Source organism: Rhodamnia argentea, chromosome 1 (assembly GCF_020921035.1).
Source record: "Rhodamnia argentea isolate NSW1041297 chromosome 1, ASM2092103v1, whole genome shotgun sequence".
Classification (NCBI taxonomy): domain Eukaryota; kingdom Viridiplantae; phylum Streptophyta; class Magnoliopsida; order Myrtales; family Myrtaceae; genus Rhodamnia; species Rhodamnia argentea.
The window spans coordinates 34,688,403-34,703,522 of NC_063150.1; the positions used below are offsets into that span (position 1 = coordinate 34,688,403).

General features: G+C 38.9%; 1 protein-coding gene across 8 annotated transcripts; it reads left to right on the forward strand.

Annotated features, from left to right (window-relative positions):
* Positions 1-4,070: 4,070 nt before the first annotated feature.
* On the forward strand, positions 4,071-14,567 carry LOC115738860 (calmodulin-binding transcription activator 3). Of its 8 annotated transcripts, XM_030671628.2 has the most exons (14): positions 4,071-4,280; positions 5,728-5,847; positions 6,929-7,044; positions 7,127-7,215; positions 7,627-7,669; positions 9,664-9,853; positions 9,985-10,098; positions 10,256-10,584; positions 11,089-11,481; positions 11,621-11,990; positions 12,072-12,318; positions 12,745-13,324; positions 13,521-13,841; positions 14,288-14,567. In XM_030671628.2, exons 1-14 carry the CDS (start codon positions 4,241-4,243, stop codon positions 14,399-14,401), a joined length of 3,066 nt encoding a protein of 1,021 aa, XP_030527488.2. In that variant the 5' UTR covers positions 4,071-4,240; the 3' UTR covers positions 14,402-14,567. The 8 variants fall into 8 exon arrangements, with proteins under 8 accessions (XP_030527488.2, XP_030527486.2, XP_030527489.2 ...); XM_030671626.2 differs by having other exon boundaries at positions 4,071-4,268; positions 11,621-12,318; XM_030671624.2 differs by having other exon boundaries at positions 4,072-4,280; positions 11,621-12,318.
* The last annotated feature ends 553 nt before the right edge of the window (positions 14,568-15,120 follow it).

Genomic DNA, 15,120 nt, shown 5'->3' on the forward strand with positions numbered 1-15,120 from the left:
TTTCAATCCCATCGCCTCTAATCGCTCATGAAGTTCCTTAGCTCTCAAGCCTCTCCCTCCATGCTATAGACCCTTCGGCAAAGCTTCTAGCTTGGGCGGTCATGGCAGCCGCGAGCTTAGGAGCCACATCCGACCTTGAAGCTCATGGTTGTCGTGGCCGGATCTGACTTCGAAGCATCCCACGGCTATAGTATCGTCTTCTTCAAGAGACTCATCCTTCCTCTCTAGCTCATCCCTTCTGATACACTCCTGTAGACTTGAAATCTAAAACCTAAGAGCAAGTGACGACCACCTCACAAGGGCCGACAAATGTCTCCAAAGGTCCATGCGCCAATAGCTAGCGACATGAGTGTTGGAGGAGCTTTGGCTGATCGTTCGCGAGCTTAAAAAGGATGAATAATAACTTTAAAGACAATAAACATTAACTTCGCGATCTACATAAGGTTTCACTTTGGTGATGACCTACGGGGTCAATGGCCCTCGCTGGCAAAGTTGGAACAGTAGTGGCACGGCCATGTTACTAAAAAATCAAATAGGGTCAACATCACGGAAAAATTTAAAACCAATGCATATGTCAAAAAATTTACCTCAACTTCTAAATTCATACACTTGCGATAAATTTATCCTAAATTACTTTTCGGATCGTCAAAAACTCAAACCGGCACATTAGTGACATAACTCGATATACATGGAAAGTTGACGTGAAAATCAATATCGGTTGAGATAAATTTATCATTTGATTTGATTTATCAATTTAGAGTTTGCATAATATTAACTCAATTAAATAATCAAATGAATGACAAAATCAAAAGGGGGAAAAAAAAGAAGGAAATTTTGGATAAATCATCAAGGGCAGGTTTTTTTTTTTTTTTTTTTGGGTGTCAGGATCAAGGGCAGGCTGAGGAATGTGAGCGTGAATCTTTTCCGTGGGTGGGTCCACCAGCGGACGAATACTTGTCGGAATCTCGCCACAACGTACTGCACGTGAAGCTTAGTGAGAGGGAGAGACAAAAGCAAGAGTGTCACGGGATCCTCTGCTGTTCTTCTTTTTTTGGTGGGTTGCGATTGTAGCAATCCGAGCCCCTATCAGGCTCGAATTCGTGTCGGAAAGCAGTCCTATTTTTATTCGAGTGAAAGAATTTTTTCGCGAATTAGTCGATATCCGGTCGAAGGAAGATACCCACACTTAAAATAAGGACAATGAATTCCTTGAAGCCAATAAAAAAAAGTACATTCCCAAATTTTCCAAATGCAAATACCCCTCGATTTGCAACAAGCATCTAGCAAAAAAATGAATTCATTAGATTTACTTTGATTTGACAGATAGTCACTAATCACACCAGAAAATAGAATTTATCAAGAAAACGAATTTAATGGCCGCATGAAATTTGGATTTTCCTATATTTAACCCCACTATGCATATTAAGATTTTATCGATTATCGAAATGGACAAACTAAGCGCTACATATGAAATGCCGCTACAATGGTTCAATTCCTACAAATAGGTTGAACGGTTCTTGTTTTTTCCCTTAATAGCAAGTTATTTGTCACATATAATGTTGAAGTTTGTTGGTAAAATAAACAAAAGTACCTTTTCTTGTGTCCCATATATGGGAGATAGGAGACTGCAAGCCACTTTTAAGTTAGAAAATTATTGTAGTTTTTTACAAAAGAGATATGGGCAAGTGGGTTGGACTCCACTATATTTACGTGTGATCGCGCGATTTTGGTCTCGGTACAATTATTCATGTAGGACTTATAGTTATTTTTATTAAATTTATTTTCCAATTTTAATTAATTGTTTATGTCCAAGAGTTGTAATTTTTTAGATGGGATAGTTTTTGGACAAGGAAAAGTTGTGTTCAAATATATTGTTTTTATGATAACAAAGTGTTGTGTCTGAATTAACTATTTATTAGACACGAAGAGGTGTGACCGAAATTAAGTGTTCTTTGGATATGAATAGTTATGTTTGAATGACAGTTCTCGAGACATGAAGAGTTGCCTTTCTTCGACTATTATATATTGAGTGATTCAGTTCATTTTCTATATATAACTTTCAAATTTTCGTCTTTTCAAAAAGGTACATAGCCATTGTTTCCAATTATTTCCCTTGAGAGATCCTAAAGAATTATCGGAATTGTTATTTGCTATTTTCAAAGGATATTTGTTGGAAACCATTAACAATGTTGTGGGACAAATAAATCTTTAGAAAGAGTGTTATTACACTTCAAAGTCTGATTATATTGTTCATCCCAGTCAATCATATTTTTCCAACATATAAAAATAGCTAATTGCTAAGTACATGCTATTTTAATATGCCAAAAATATATTAACTATTGTGAAAAATAAATTGCTATGTATGGTTACTAAAGTTACTTCTCTGAATCAAAAGTTAAATGCCCAAAATTAAAGTCTATATGTAAAGTTTACGCGATTGATGATTATTCAGGTAAAAAAGTTTTTTGCCGCACATCATAGGGAGTAAGCTTTTTACATTGGTTTGCAGCAAGTTTCCATCGATTATTAGTTTTTTCTTTCAAATTCAAGAAAATGAATTTAAATTGCAAAACCGTGTATTGAAAATGTTAAAGTTCGGCAGAAGGACACTCAGAAGTACCAAAGTTTACGGTGTTTATTTTGGTGCTAAAATTTTTCACTAGCACAATAAGTATCAAAATTTGTGTACGGTGTTTATTTTGATGTCAAAATTTTTCGCTTGCTTATTTAAGTGCCAAATTGAAGAAAAAATGATCACTTAGGTGCCAACGGCGATAGATTCCGACCAAACTAATTATATGGTATTTATTATTAGTTTTCTAATATTGCATGGCCACCTTTTTTAAAAGTCAATTCACGAGACAATTTTTTAAAAAAAAATCAGTCCACGTGGTAAAATTTTTCGAAAATTCAGTCCACATAGATTGATCTTTTAAATATAAGTTAATTTTTCAAAAAAATTAAATTAAAATTTAAAAAAAGCTAAAAAAACTAAACAATTAAAAAAAAAGGAAGGGCTTGGCACAATGGTAAGGGTGGGGGGATAGTTGATGATGATTGTCAAGCCTCAACCACTAGCCGGCGACCCCCACTGATTTCGTGCGAGGGCTCAATCTTGCAAATCTTGGCGAGGCCTTACCAAAGGTCGATAGGGGTCGCTAGCACCGAGGCTTAACGACCCCTGTCGGCCGTTGCTAGCAATGGTGGGGCGATAGCAACGAAGGCCTGCAAACCTTTCCTTTTTGTTTTTTTTTTTAGCTTTTGTTTTTATTAGCGATTGGATACTCTAGTGAGCCACATAGGATTAAGTTATTAACAACAAAATGCCACGTAAGATTTCCGACAAAGCTTATCGGATTTGGCACTCAAATAATCATTTCAAAACAATTGGCACTTAAGCTATCCAAACAAAATATTTTTGCATCAAAATAAGCGCCACATATTGATTTTTGGCACTTCTTGTGTCCTCCTGCCGGTAAAGTTCCTCTTCCTTTCACAATTCTTTGATAATTCTACAAAAGCTTAGCTCGTTGTTTTCTGTTGCATACAAATCCTTTTCAAATCACCATAAACAACAAAAAAATTCACCACGATAACAGATTTTCAAAGGCTCTGATTCCGTTACATTTTTCAACGGATAACGTAGCAATTATAAATGCTAAAATTTCTAATGCGGAGCAAAGCATTTACTTATGCGGTCGTTTTTAGTTTTTTTAAATCGTCGTGATTTTAAATTACGATAATAACCCCGGCTAAGCATGATATTTTTAATTTGGGACAACTGGGTTCTTATGTTTTTTCATATGGATTTATCTATTTATAACACCACTTCTCCTCGTCATAAATGAAAAAAAAAAAAAAGGGGGGGAAGGGGGCAGCCGGGCCGTACCCGGTATTTACGGTCAAGATTGACCAGCGTGGTGCGCTTCAAAACACTCGCACCGCGGCGACCAGTCACTTTCTCGGTTCCAAAACGGCGCCGTTCTTGCCAATTTCGCTATCGAAGCCCAAAACCTTCCAAGAAAATATCTTTTATCTTCATCTCCTACTTTGTCTTTAAAAGTCAAATTTTTCTGCGTCTTCTTCTTCTTCTTCTTCTTCAGCCGCAGCGATTTTCGCACCCCCACCTCTCAAATTCGTCCTCTTCGGTCGCAGTTCTCGTTCGTGCTTCGAGCTTGTTCAGATCCGTGGTCGCAGAGACTGGGAGCTCCCTTCTTTTGATGATTGACTGAGACAGTTCATGGCTGACGCGAGGCGATACGTGCTCGGTAACCCGCTGGGTAGGCCTTTCTTCCGCGCTCGACGCCGGTCAAATTGCTGGCGTGTGACTATTCATTTCCAGTTTTCGGTCGTAGCTTTCTTGATGAAGATGTCGAAAATTCTCCATGTGCGCCGACGAGCGTGCGTGTTTCTTTTGGCTAGAGTAACGGTAGTTTGAATTGGAGTTTATTGTGTGCAGGGTGTCGTTGTAGTTCTTGTTCTTGCATGTTAGTAAAGAAAGCGTGACTTTCGGAGATGGATTAAGCTTATTTAGGTGCTCTGTTGTCCTGATTTTTCTCTCCAGTAACCTTTCTAGTTTGCGAGGGATCAGCTACTCTTGACGAATCCTCGTCTCATGGGTTCTGGGCTTTACTTCAATTCATTGTAGGAAAGGTATCACTTGTGATGCTTGATTCTTGGAAATGATATAATGAAAGAAGTGTCTCAAGAATCATTCTGAAAACCCTCGCTGTCAGCTTCCATTCTTTGTGGTAGGTTACTTTCGTTGTTTGCTAGGCAATGCCAAGAGGCAATGTAGGTTAATTAGACACGTATAAATGTTGGTTGAATTCGGGGGGTGATGTGGCTTAGACAGTGTTGCAAAAGACAAGCCTTTCGTCAATTAGATTATAGATTGAACAGTGATTTCTAAGGCCGGCATTCACGCATCATCTGAAATTTCAACTTTTAATGCTACAGCTTGACTAGTTGTTCTGTTAATGAATCCCATACTCTTGCTAGATTTTTTCCCAAATATTATTCATTCATTTCGAAGGAAGTTCCTCATGTTCCTTTCTGGGTGCTTAACGTGCTCACTGAAATGCAATTGCACTCATGCAACAATTTTGAGCGATAAGTATACTTAAGGTGTAAATCAAGAGTCATCCATTGTTTCTCTCACCACAAGAGTTCCCTTGTCGCGCACTTCCTCGTCTTTTGTTACCCGACTACACTCCCTTGAGCATTGTACTGGCCAAGATAGGGCTTGGAATCAAACTGCAACTTTTAGGGATTTGCCATGTCCCCATTGGAAAGAGGTGGACACAGAAAAGGCACCAGTTCCACTGGCATATGGCATTTCCAAAGGGTGCCCACCAACCAGTCTGCAACTACTTCTCTTCTTTAAGAGAATTGTTCTTGGAACTACATCATTTTAGGGATGTGTTTTGCTTTCTCATTTGTCTAATATAACGGGCTTGCATGGCCCCACATGGAAGAGGTTGATGAGGAGTTTTGTTTTCTTGATTGTTATTTGGATGCCTACTGTCGACATTAGTTGACTCATCTGACTGAAGCTCAAGGATTGACCATCCCCTGATGGGTATTTACCTTTACAGCACTTTAATCACTGGCATTGCAACTTTATTTTACCTGTAAATAGATATATTTCATTCTTATATTTAATTGCCAAAGATAAAGGTAATTTTGCTGCAATTTGATATAATTTGGGATATGATTTGAATGTAGATATCCAGCAAATACTTCTGGATGCACAACATCGGTGGTTACGCCCAGCTGAAATTTGTGAAATTCTCCAAAACTACAAAAATTTTCAAATTGCACCAGAGCCCGCAAATATGCCTCCAAGTATGTTGGTTTTCCATATGAATTGGGTAATTTTTTGGTTAGGTTTATCACTTTCTGATTCACTGTGTAACCTTTGTGTTTAATCTAAATCTTGTATTTCAAGTGAGCGTACTTTCTATAGGAAGTAATAATTGTAGATAACATAACTAATTCTATGCAGAAGCTGATTCTTGGTGAGGAGCAAGATCTCTACATCCTACTGATTCATTTTGAATTCCTTTTCCATTTTTCCTACTTTGCAAATTGCATGCCTGCATACTCCAGATGAACGGATAATAAGCAACAGATTTGCTTGCTAGACAATAATTTTGTTTATCATAATCTTTTTCTGATAGATTTTTTGAATGATTTTGCATGCTGTGGTACCACCTCGATACTGTGTTAATGAATTTGTATATTTCTTATGATATCAAGATATAGCTAACATTGGCCCAAAAAAAAAAAAGATATAGCTAACAAGTTGACAATGTCGGCCTTTATATTAAGTTAGTTTTGTTTAATATTGTTGGTGCTATGATTTACACCTTTTGGGTTCTCATTGTCCCCTTAAGGCTTAATGCCTTTGTGGTTAGATTGAGATGTCATTTCAGGAGGTGGAAGCAATCACTCACATTGCATTGCATGCAGGCAATATCTACTTTTCATTTTTGGCAATCGTTTGAGCCATTTTCTCATCTTAAAGATCCATTCAGTGATGATTGCTGCTTGCTTCGTCTTTTTACAGAGTTGATCCTCAGTCCTGCTTCACTGTGTTTCCTTTTTTTTTGTCCCCCTCTGTATATATAATCAGTGTCTTTAGCTGCTGCTTCTTCTTTTTCCCCCCTCCATGGTTTTGTGTTTTAAAGTGCTGATTTATTGATTGCTTTTGCTTAGTTTCCCTCTCCTTTCATCTGCACTTGATATCTTTTTGGACCAATGCCATCATTGTGAAGTACTAATCTTCTTTTCTTTTTTGTGTGAAATGAAAATTTTCTAACACCTTTCCCTAATGTCCTTGTAAATGAGCACATCAGATGGGATGGGCTCATTAAGGTAGACTCTCTCAATGCATGCCTCAAGTGATCATTCATTTTGTATGCAGGTGGTTCTTTATTTCTTTTTGATCGGAAGGTACTCAGATACTTCAGAAAAGATGGGCATAACTGGAGGAAGAAAAAGGATGGGAAGACAGTGAAGGAAGCTCATGAGAGACTCAAGGTAAGGATATCTGACTTTTGTAGTTTTATTCTGAAGGTCTTTTGATGCTTTCTTAATAATAGATGAAGTATAATCATTTCAGGCGGGAAGTGTTGACGTGTTGCATTGCTATTATGCACACGGGGAACATAATGAAAATTTTCAACGACGCACCTATTGGATGCTTGAAGAGTGAGTTTTCTGTAAGGTCTTACCGAATTATCTTTAAAGAATAAGGTTATCGGGATAAAGAGGCCATCAATTAGAAATTTTTATATTCTGTGTGGGTGTGCTTTTTGCATTTTATTTATGTGGGGGTCTTATGGGGTTGTGGTTTATTACATAATATGTATACGTGTCTGTAGATAGATAGATGGATAAGGCACACAGTTGACAGCAAGGAAAAATGTGCCTTTAAGTTATATCAGTTAGTTAGTTAGTTTGGAATTCTATAACGCTTTCTTTGAACAATCGTTTGAAAATTATATCTTTCTCTTCTTGGTATATTTTCCATAGGAGATTATTATTGGAGCTCATCCAGAGGAAGGCAAAATGTCTGACTGTGGTTTTCTCTTTTTCCATCTTTTTTGCTGACTGTTACAGGGAGCTCTCTCACATTGTTCTGGTGCACTACCTTGAAGTAAAGGTGCTTATTACCTTTTATTTCTCCCTCTTTTCTGTGCTATCCTCTCTCTTCAATCTGATTGCTGCTGCTGGCATAGTGTTATCTCGCTGCAATAAACATTGTTTTAGAATTTAACTAGATAAAAAACTGGTGAAGCCACTGGCTTGTGGTTCGACTGTGCTAACTAGTTAATTGCTGGTCTAAGCGAGTGAAGGTTTGCAGTTCAACCTTGCTACCCATTTCCACTGCCGGGTAGATGTAAATAAGTAGTGAAATGGTTTCAGTATTTATTTATACATCAATCAAGGCTTCTGTACACACACACATATAAGAGGGAAAGAGATGTTGCGACCCTCTATATTTAGTGGACTGGTGGCCCCAAGGGACTTCATAATTACATATGACTGTCATTCTAGAGCACTTGCTTTAACCTTTACAGAGCCTTTCTCAATTTCCACACTTAATCAGTGTGAGCTTTACTCTCGAACCCTTGTGGCACAATAACTTGAGTCCCAATAATGGTGACCACATCTGCTGGGATGTGACGTTTGGACATAGAAGGGAGTCCTGGTGGCAGAGCCAGGTGCTCTTATTTTAAGACAGTATGGGGATGATTGCTTTTATCACTGACAATCAAATAGAGGGCCCCAAGGGCACCATATTCTAGGTTCCAAACCATGTGATTGACCAAGTCCATTATCTGTTGGGGGTCCAGAATGTTACGAATAAATCCATTGAATCTCCATGTAAGGGTTTTGTAAACATGTCATCAAGTTGTCGAATGGTTTTAGGATAAGATGTCAGCAAGTTTTTCACTTTTTTAACATAACTATGGTAATTAGTCCTTGGCAAAGCTTTTCTTGCTTGAAATACAGTCAACCTTAACAGGCTTAGTACACTCGTCAGACACAAAATTAGGTGCAATATGAAAAGTGGGCTGCTTGTCACACTGCTGCTTCATTGGCTTAATCTCCTTGAGTTCAAGCTCCTTAAGAATCTGTCAAGTGCCCATTAAGTCATATCGCATGTAGCCTGGACATAGGCAAGACTATGGACTGTTTCCTTTTCTCCATGAGAGAAGATTGCCTCCAACAAATATGGAATGGTAGGCAGTAGACTTCCTCTCAGAATAGATCCTTCCAGTTATCAGGAAAAAAACCTCCTTCCCTGAAAATTTTCATATAAAATGTCATATTGGTAGTAGTTGGATATCACAATCATTGAGGAGCTCAAGGAGATGGCTTGGAATGAATTTCTGCAGATTGCAAAGGCAATGTTGGGTCTAGTGCAACAAGATAGTTCTGCTTCCCAACTACCCTTTTATATCTGTTCGAATGCTCAGAAAAGCCCCCATCATCAGCTACCAGAAATCACATTGGAATTGAATGGAGTGTTTGGTGGTGTAAGGCCCTAACATGCTGGTCTTGGCCCATAATTCCGGTGCATACTTTCATTGACACAAAAGTATAACCTGGTTGGATCTTGCCACCTTAAAACCATAAATTGTTTACAACTTTCCAGGAGGTTTGTCTAAAACCTTGCCACATCAACTTTCCCTTCTAGAAGAGTAATGGATGTATTTCTCTCATATTGCATAAATCTCTGCAGACCTCTACGCTATTCATACATTACTGGGTAGATCCAGTCCTTTAAAAGCTCCCAACAAGCTTAACTCTATTTCCAATCAACAGTGCTTTCACTGTAAAAGAAATTCTTTTTATTTGTGGTTTAGTGGAACAAAAAATCAGTGATAGTGCAATCCTCGAGGGTACTGGCTACGTCTAATTTCTGTTAGTATCATAATATCTTATCTTCGCAGAATTGCTAATTTGGTTGCTTTAACCCTGTACAAGCAGTGTCTCTTTTGAAAATCAACTGTCTTGTTGCCACAAGAGTCTAGACTAATTGAGTCATGAGAATCAATCAACAAGTTTCTGCACTGTAAATGCAATTGTATCTTATATCTTTTCTCTTGCTATATGATGATCTCACTATTATGGGCGCGTTTTTCTCAGGGAAACAGGATGAACATCCATCGAATCAAAGACACTGAAGAGATGATTTCCTTGTCCCGTGAAACTGAAGCTAGTTATGAGATAAATAGTTCTCTGTCTTCTAATTCTCACCAAAATAACTACCAAGTTCCTTCTCAAACAATGGATAGCTCTAGCCCTCAGGCATCGGAGTATGGGGATGCTGAATCAGGTTCATTTCTGTGTTCTATCCCAGTTATCATTCCTAGAGTATCGTGTAGTTCAAAGTGCATCATAGAGTCATTGTCATTTTTCAAATTAAAAAATTAACTCTCTTCTTGATTATTCTTATACTATGCACAGCATACAGTAACCAGGCAAATTCCGGAATTCACTCTATCGTTGACTTTCAAGAGGCTGGAATGCAAAATATTGACACTGGACACTCTCATCCTTATTATCCAGCTTCAAATTTGAGTAATCAGTGCATTCTTTTTCTCTGTATAAACTATTTCCCCTTGATTTGGAGAGCATTCATAGCAATTGCTTCTAGGCTTCTTGAGCTTCTTATCTTTTCATTTCTTATCTTATAACTTATTGTCACCAATCTTATGGTAGTGTTGTCAACTTCCAGCAGATGATTATCAAGGAAACCTGTCTGTTAACCCCGGAATGGATTTTCTCTCTTTTTCTCCAGCTGATACCACTAGAGAGTGTGATGTTGCTGGTTTAGCATTAGAGCCTCAGAAGCATCTTGATTTTCCATCTTGGGAGCAGGCATTAGAAAGTCGTTCTTCTGGTGCCCAATCTAATATTATTCAGCCGTCAGTTTCTTCTGCACAACCTGTCACCCCTGAAATCATGCCTAAACATGGTCATGATATACTAGGGCAGCTTTTCACTGATGGTATCAGTTCGAAGCAGGAGATTGGGATCCGATCACAGGACCAAGAAGAATTACAGGTACTTGAAGATAGCTATGTGTATTTGATCCTTCTTTAGTTACAAAAATTTGTGCTCTAAGCATAGTGTTAATATCTATGCAATCTGTGTGCATTAATCTTGTTGGTCAGATGATATTTATAGAATAAAACGAATTGTGAAATAGTTAAACTGTGGAGCAAATCGCTTTTTAAAAGCTTTAGTTGTTTTTCTATTATGAGGTATATAACCTTTTTCATGAGATATTGAGGAACATCCTTCTTAGATTAATAGTACCTGGATCATCTTAATCTGCTCTTGATGGTTCTTATATTCTACTAATGGGTGTTTTTTCATGTAGCAGAGCTTACAGTTTCCTTAATATATGCATTAATCAAGCATTTTAACCTGATTCTGAAGTTGATTCACACCTTGTCTAAGTGACCTGGGATCCGAAGTCGCATGCAGACATAGCCTTTAATTTTGTTGTAGTTACATGGATAAAATTATGCTGCTGATTCACTAGTGTTTTTGGTGTCTTGCCAGGTACATATAACCAATAAAATTGCAGAGAGTGTAAGCACAGAAAATGGACATTATACGAACTCATTCTTAGATGGCAATGTCGCATTAGAGGGAAAAGCCGGCTGCCCTTCTACGGGAAAACAGCCATTTGCCAATATCCTAGCAGAAGAAGGCTTGAAGAAGATCGACAGTTTCAACCGGTGGATGAGTAAACAACTAGGGGATGTGAATGAGTTACTTGGTCAGTCCACTACTGGAGCCTACTGGAGTGCGGTTGTCAGTGACGGTGTTGATTCGAGTGACTCTCAGCAGCATGAAAATGACTTTATGCTCACTCCCTCTCTTTCCCAGGAACAGCTATTTAGCATTGTAGATTTTTCACCAAGTTGGACATATGCTGGTTTAGAAATCAAGGTACTCTTGACTGAAATTTCCACATTGTGCACTGCTAGCATCGTCATAGCTTTTGCACCTATCAGAAGTTTGAATGGAGCAATACTTGCTTTGTTTTGTACTTAAAGTGATGCCACTTCCTCTTTGCTATGCGGTACAGGTGCTAATCACTGGAAGGTTCTTGAGAAGTCAACAAGAAGCAGAGCTATTCAAATGGTCTTGCATGTTTGGTGAAGTAGAAGTTCCAGCCGAGGTTATAGCGGATGGTGTTCTGTGTTGCCATGCTCCGGTGCACAAGGCTGGGAGGGTTCCCTTTTACATCACATGCTCCAATAGGGTGGCATGTAGCGAACTTCGTGAGTTTGAATTTCGTGTGAACAACTCTCATGGTATGATTTCTGCAGATACTAAAGATTGCAGTGTAAATGAGGGTGTAGATGAGACTCTTTACATGCGTTTTGCAAAGTTGCTGTGTGCAAACTCTCCGCGTCTCAACAACAGCAATATTGGGGAAAACTCGCAGTTGAGAAGTAAGATCTGCTCATTGCTTAAAGACGATGATGCTCATGGGGATCATGTCTTGGAAAGTTCTTCAGATGAGTTTTCTTCAGAGAGAGTGAGGGAGCAGTTATTCGAAAAGCTACTCAAGGAGAAGTTATGCGAATGGCTCATAGAAAAGTCGGCTGAGGGAGGAAAAGGTGCCAGTGTATTGGATGAGGGCGGCCAAGGTGTGCTACATTTTGCATCTGCTCTTGGCTATGATTGGGCCCTGCAACCAACAATTATTGCTGGTGTAAATGTAAATTTTCGGGATGCAAATGGGTGGACTGCACTACACTGGGCAGCATCTTTGGGCAGGTATATGCTTTTGGAAGTTCGTACCTGGTTTTCTGGATTGCTGTTTACACCTAAATGAGCCCTCAGATCTTCAATTTTTTTTCTCTTAGAGTTGCCAATAACCAAGTCTGGACTGAGATTTGGTCCACCCTCAGTTGTAAACATTCAATAGACTCTGATTTAATTATTAGGCATGGAATTGGTGGACTATCAGTGGTTCACCATGCTATTGATAGTTTTAAGCTTCATGGGGAGTACCTAAAGTTGTTTTCGTGAAAAACTTAATCAATTGAACATTCCAGTGAAAAGTTATCTCCTGTTATATGCACTTGAATGTGTCTGCTGTATCTTGTAATGATATGTAGAATGTTATATGATGATGCTCATATCTACATTTTCTTTTTTTGGTATAATACCATTTGATCATTGTTGTGTTAATGATATCAGAGAGTGGACGGTTGCTTCCCTCATCTCTCTTGGTGCATCACCAGGAGCATTAACTGATCCAACTCCCACTTATACAACGGGCAGAACACCTGCAGATTTAGCCTCTGCCAATGGGCACAAAGGGATTGCCGGTTATCTTGCTGAATCTGCTTTGAGTGCTCACCTTTCATTGCTGAATCTGGACACTACTGGGGGTGATGCCTCTCATGGTTCTGGAGGAAAAGCAGTACAAACTATTTCAGAAAGAAGTCCCACTCCAATCAGAGAAGGAGACTTGCCAAGCGGTCTTTCACTTAAAGATTCGTTGGCTGCTGTTTGCAATGCCAGTCAAGCTGCTGCACGAATTCATCAAGTTTTTAGAATGCAGTCTTTCCAAAGAAAGCAATTGAAAGAGTATGGTGATGATAGACATGGAATTTCAGATGAACATGCTCTTTCACTGGTTGCAACAAAGGTATACAAACCAGGACAAGTTGATGAACCTTTGCATGCTGCGGCAATTCGGATACAGAACAAATTTCGAGGATGGAAAGGTCGAAAAGACTTTTTAATCACCCGGCAGCGAATTGTCAAAATTCAGGTACATTGCATACCTCCCCCTTTGGCTTATCACATTTCTTTTGAAATCTCTGAACCCTTTTTCCTTAGAAGTTTCTGAAGCTCCTTTTTGTTTCTAGAAGAAAATTATTAACGTTCTTGTTTTTCAATTGGCTTCAGTTTTCTTTTCAGAAGTTACCTAACCTTTGAAATGACAAGTTTTCATCTTTCGATTAAAGGCCCATTTCAGAGGTCACCAGGTGCGGAAAAGCAAAAATATACTTTGGTCCGTGGGAATTGTCGAGAAGGTTATTTTGCGTTGGAGAAGAAAGGGAAGTGGTCTACGGGGTTTTAAACGAGAAGCACTTACTGAGGCCTCCAGCATGCAGGATGCCCCCTCAGATGAGGATGAGTATGATTTACTGAAAGAAGGACGAAAGCAGACTGAAGAAAGGTTGCAAAAAGCTCTTGCTAGGGTGAAGTCCATGGTGCAATACCCTGAGGCCCGGGATCAATATAGTAGATTGCTAAATGTTGTTTCTGAAATACAAGAAGCCCAGGTAATTCCGGTGTTACTAAAATATGTTTTTAGTGAAGGTTTTCACTAACTGCCAAAATGCTCTCCTCTCTCTCTCTCTCTCTCTCTCTATAGGTCACGCACCACTTTTGTCTGCACACCATTCGTGCACACCACTTTGGACACAGCACGCACACTTATACTACATTAATGCACTGGGGGATTTGATGGAGGCGATTTTGTAGGAAATTGTCCATCCTATTTCGTCCATCTTACCCCCTGCCTGCATTCTCCGGCATTATGTGCTTTCTTAAGTTGTATTTTCAAATGGTGACAGGCATGAGGTCTTTCAAATGCTTGCTTTTGTAGTCGAAATGACTAGAAAATTTATGTATGACAGTTATGAAGAAACAGTAAAACTATTCCTTGCATTTTCTCCTGCTTCAATGTGATCTCATGACGGTTATCATTCTGGTCCATGATTTACAGGTTGAACACGAAAATACACGCAACAGAAATGGAGAAGCAACAGATTTTTATGATGATTTGATTGATCTTGAAGAACTATTGGACGACGATACTTTGGAGCCTATGGCACCCTGACCCCACAATCTATATTTCCATCTGTAGAGTTTGCAAATTAACTGGTAAACTGAACCGGCAAAAACTGTATAATTACTGACATCTAGTGTACAGATGTATGCAACAGTTAATTCAACTAGTTGCTTGTTCACCAAAATCATGGACTCTGCCGATCCATGGGCATAAAGGTTCTGTGTACATCATTAAGAGGGGCTGGAATTGGAGATATGAGGCATACTTAAGAATGTTACGCGTAAATTTTAACCTTAAATTGTAGATACGGGCTTCTTAAGAAAATTCCAAATGATTTAAATAGTTTTGTCTGAAATATGCAACCTATCATGATGAATCCTTGCATTCATAGATGACTGCCCCAAGCCCAATCGTGTGCAGGTATTGTTGTCCTCAACACGTTGATGTCCCTTCCACTTGGTTTTGTAACTTGGTCTGTACCATAAGTATGGAGAAAGCTGATTAGCATTAACTACAGAAAACATAATGAGACACCTCATTTTTAAAAGAACCCTAGTGTATTGGCTTCAACGGTCTAATCTTTCTGTGAATTGTGCAATCATTATGTGAGGCTACCCGGAAGATTTGGTGGGACTCGATGGTTACACTATGACAAGGATGAATGCTCAAGAGAACCTCGTATCGGTCTTTGACATAATTAAAGTTCTGCTTCTCGGCAACCATGTCGAATAGGACAAGTATCAGCCCTTTTACCTGCTCACCATCAA

Excerpts from the sequence above, each read along its gene's own strand:
- LOC115738860 (XM_030671624.2), top strand. The coding sequence starts at position 4,241 with ATGGCTGACGCGAGGCGATACGTGCTCGGTAACCCGCTGG. Across the intron at positions 7,045-7,126 it reads AAGCTCATGAGAGACTCAAG|GCGGGAAGTGTTGACGTGTT; the intron begins GTAAGGATATCT and ends TAATCATTTCAG. Across the intron at positions 12,319-12,744 it reads TGGGCAGCATCTTTGGGCAG|AGAGTGGACGGTTGCTTCCC; the intron begins GTATATGCTTTT and ends TAATGATATCAG.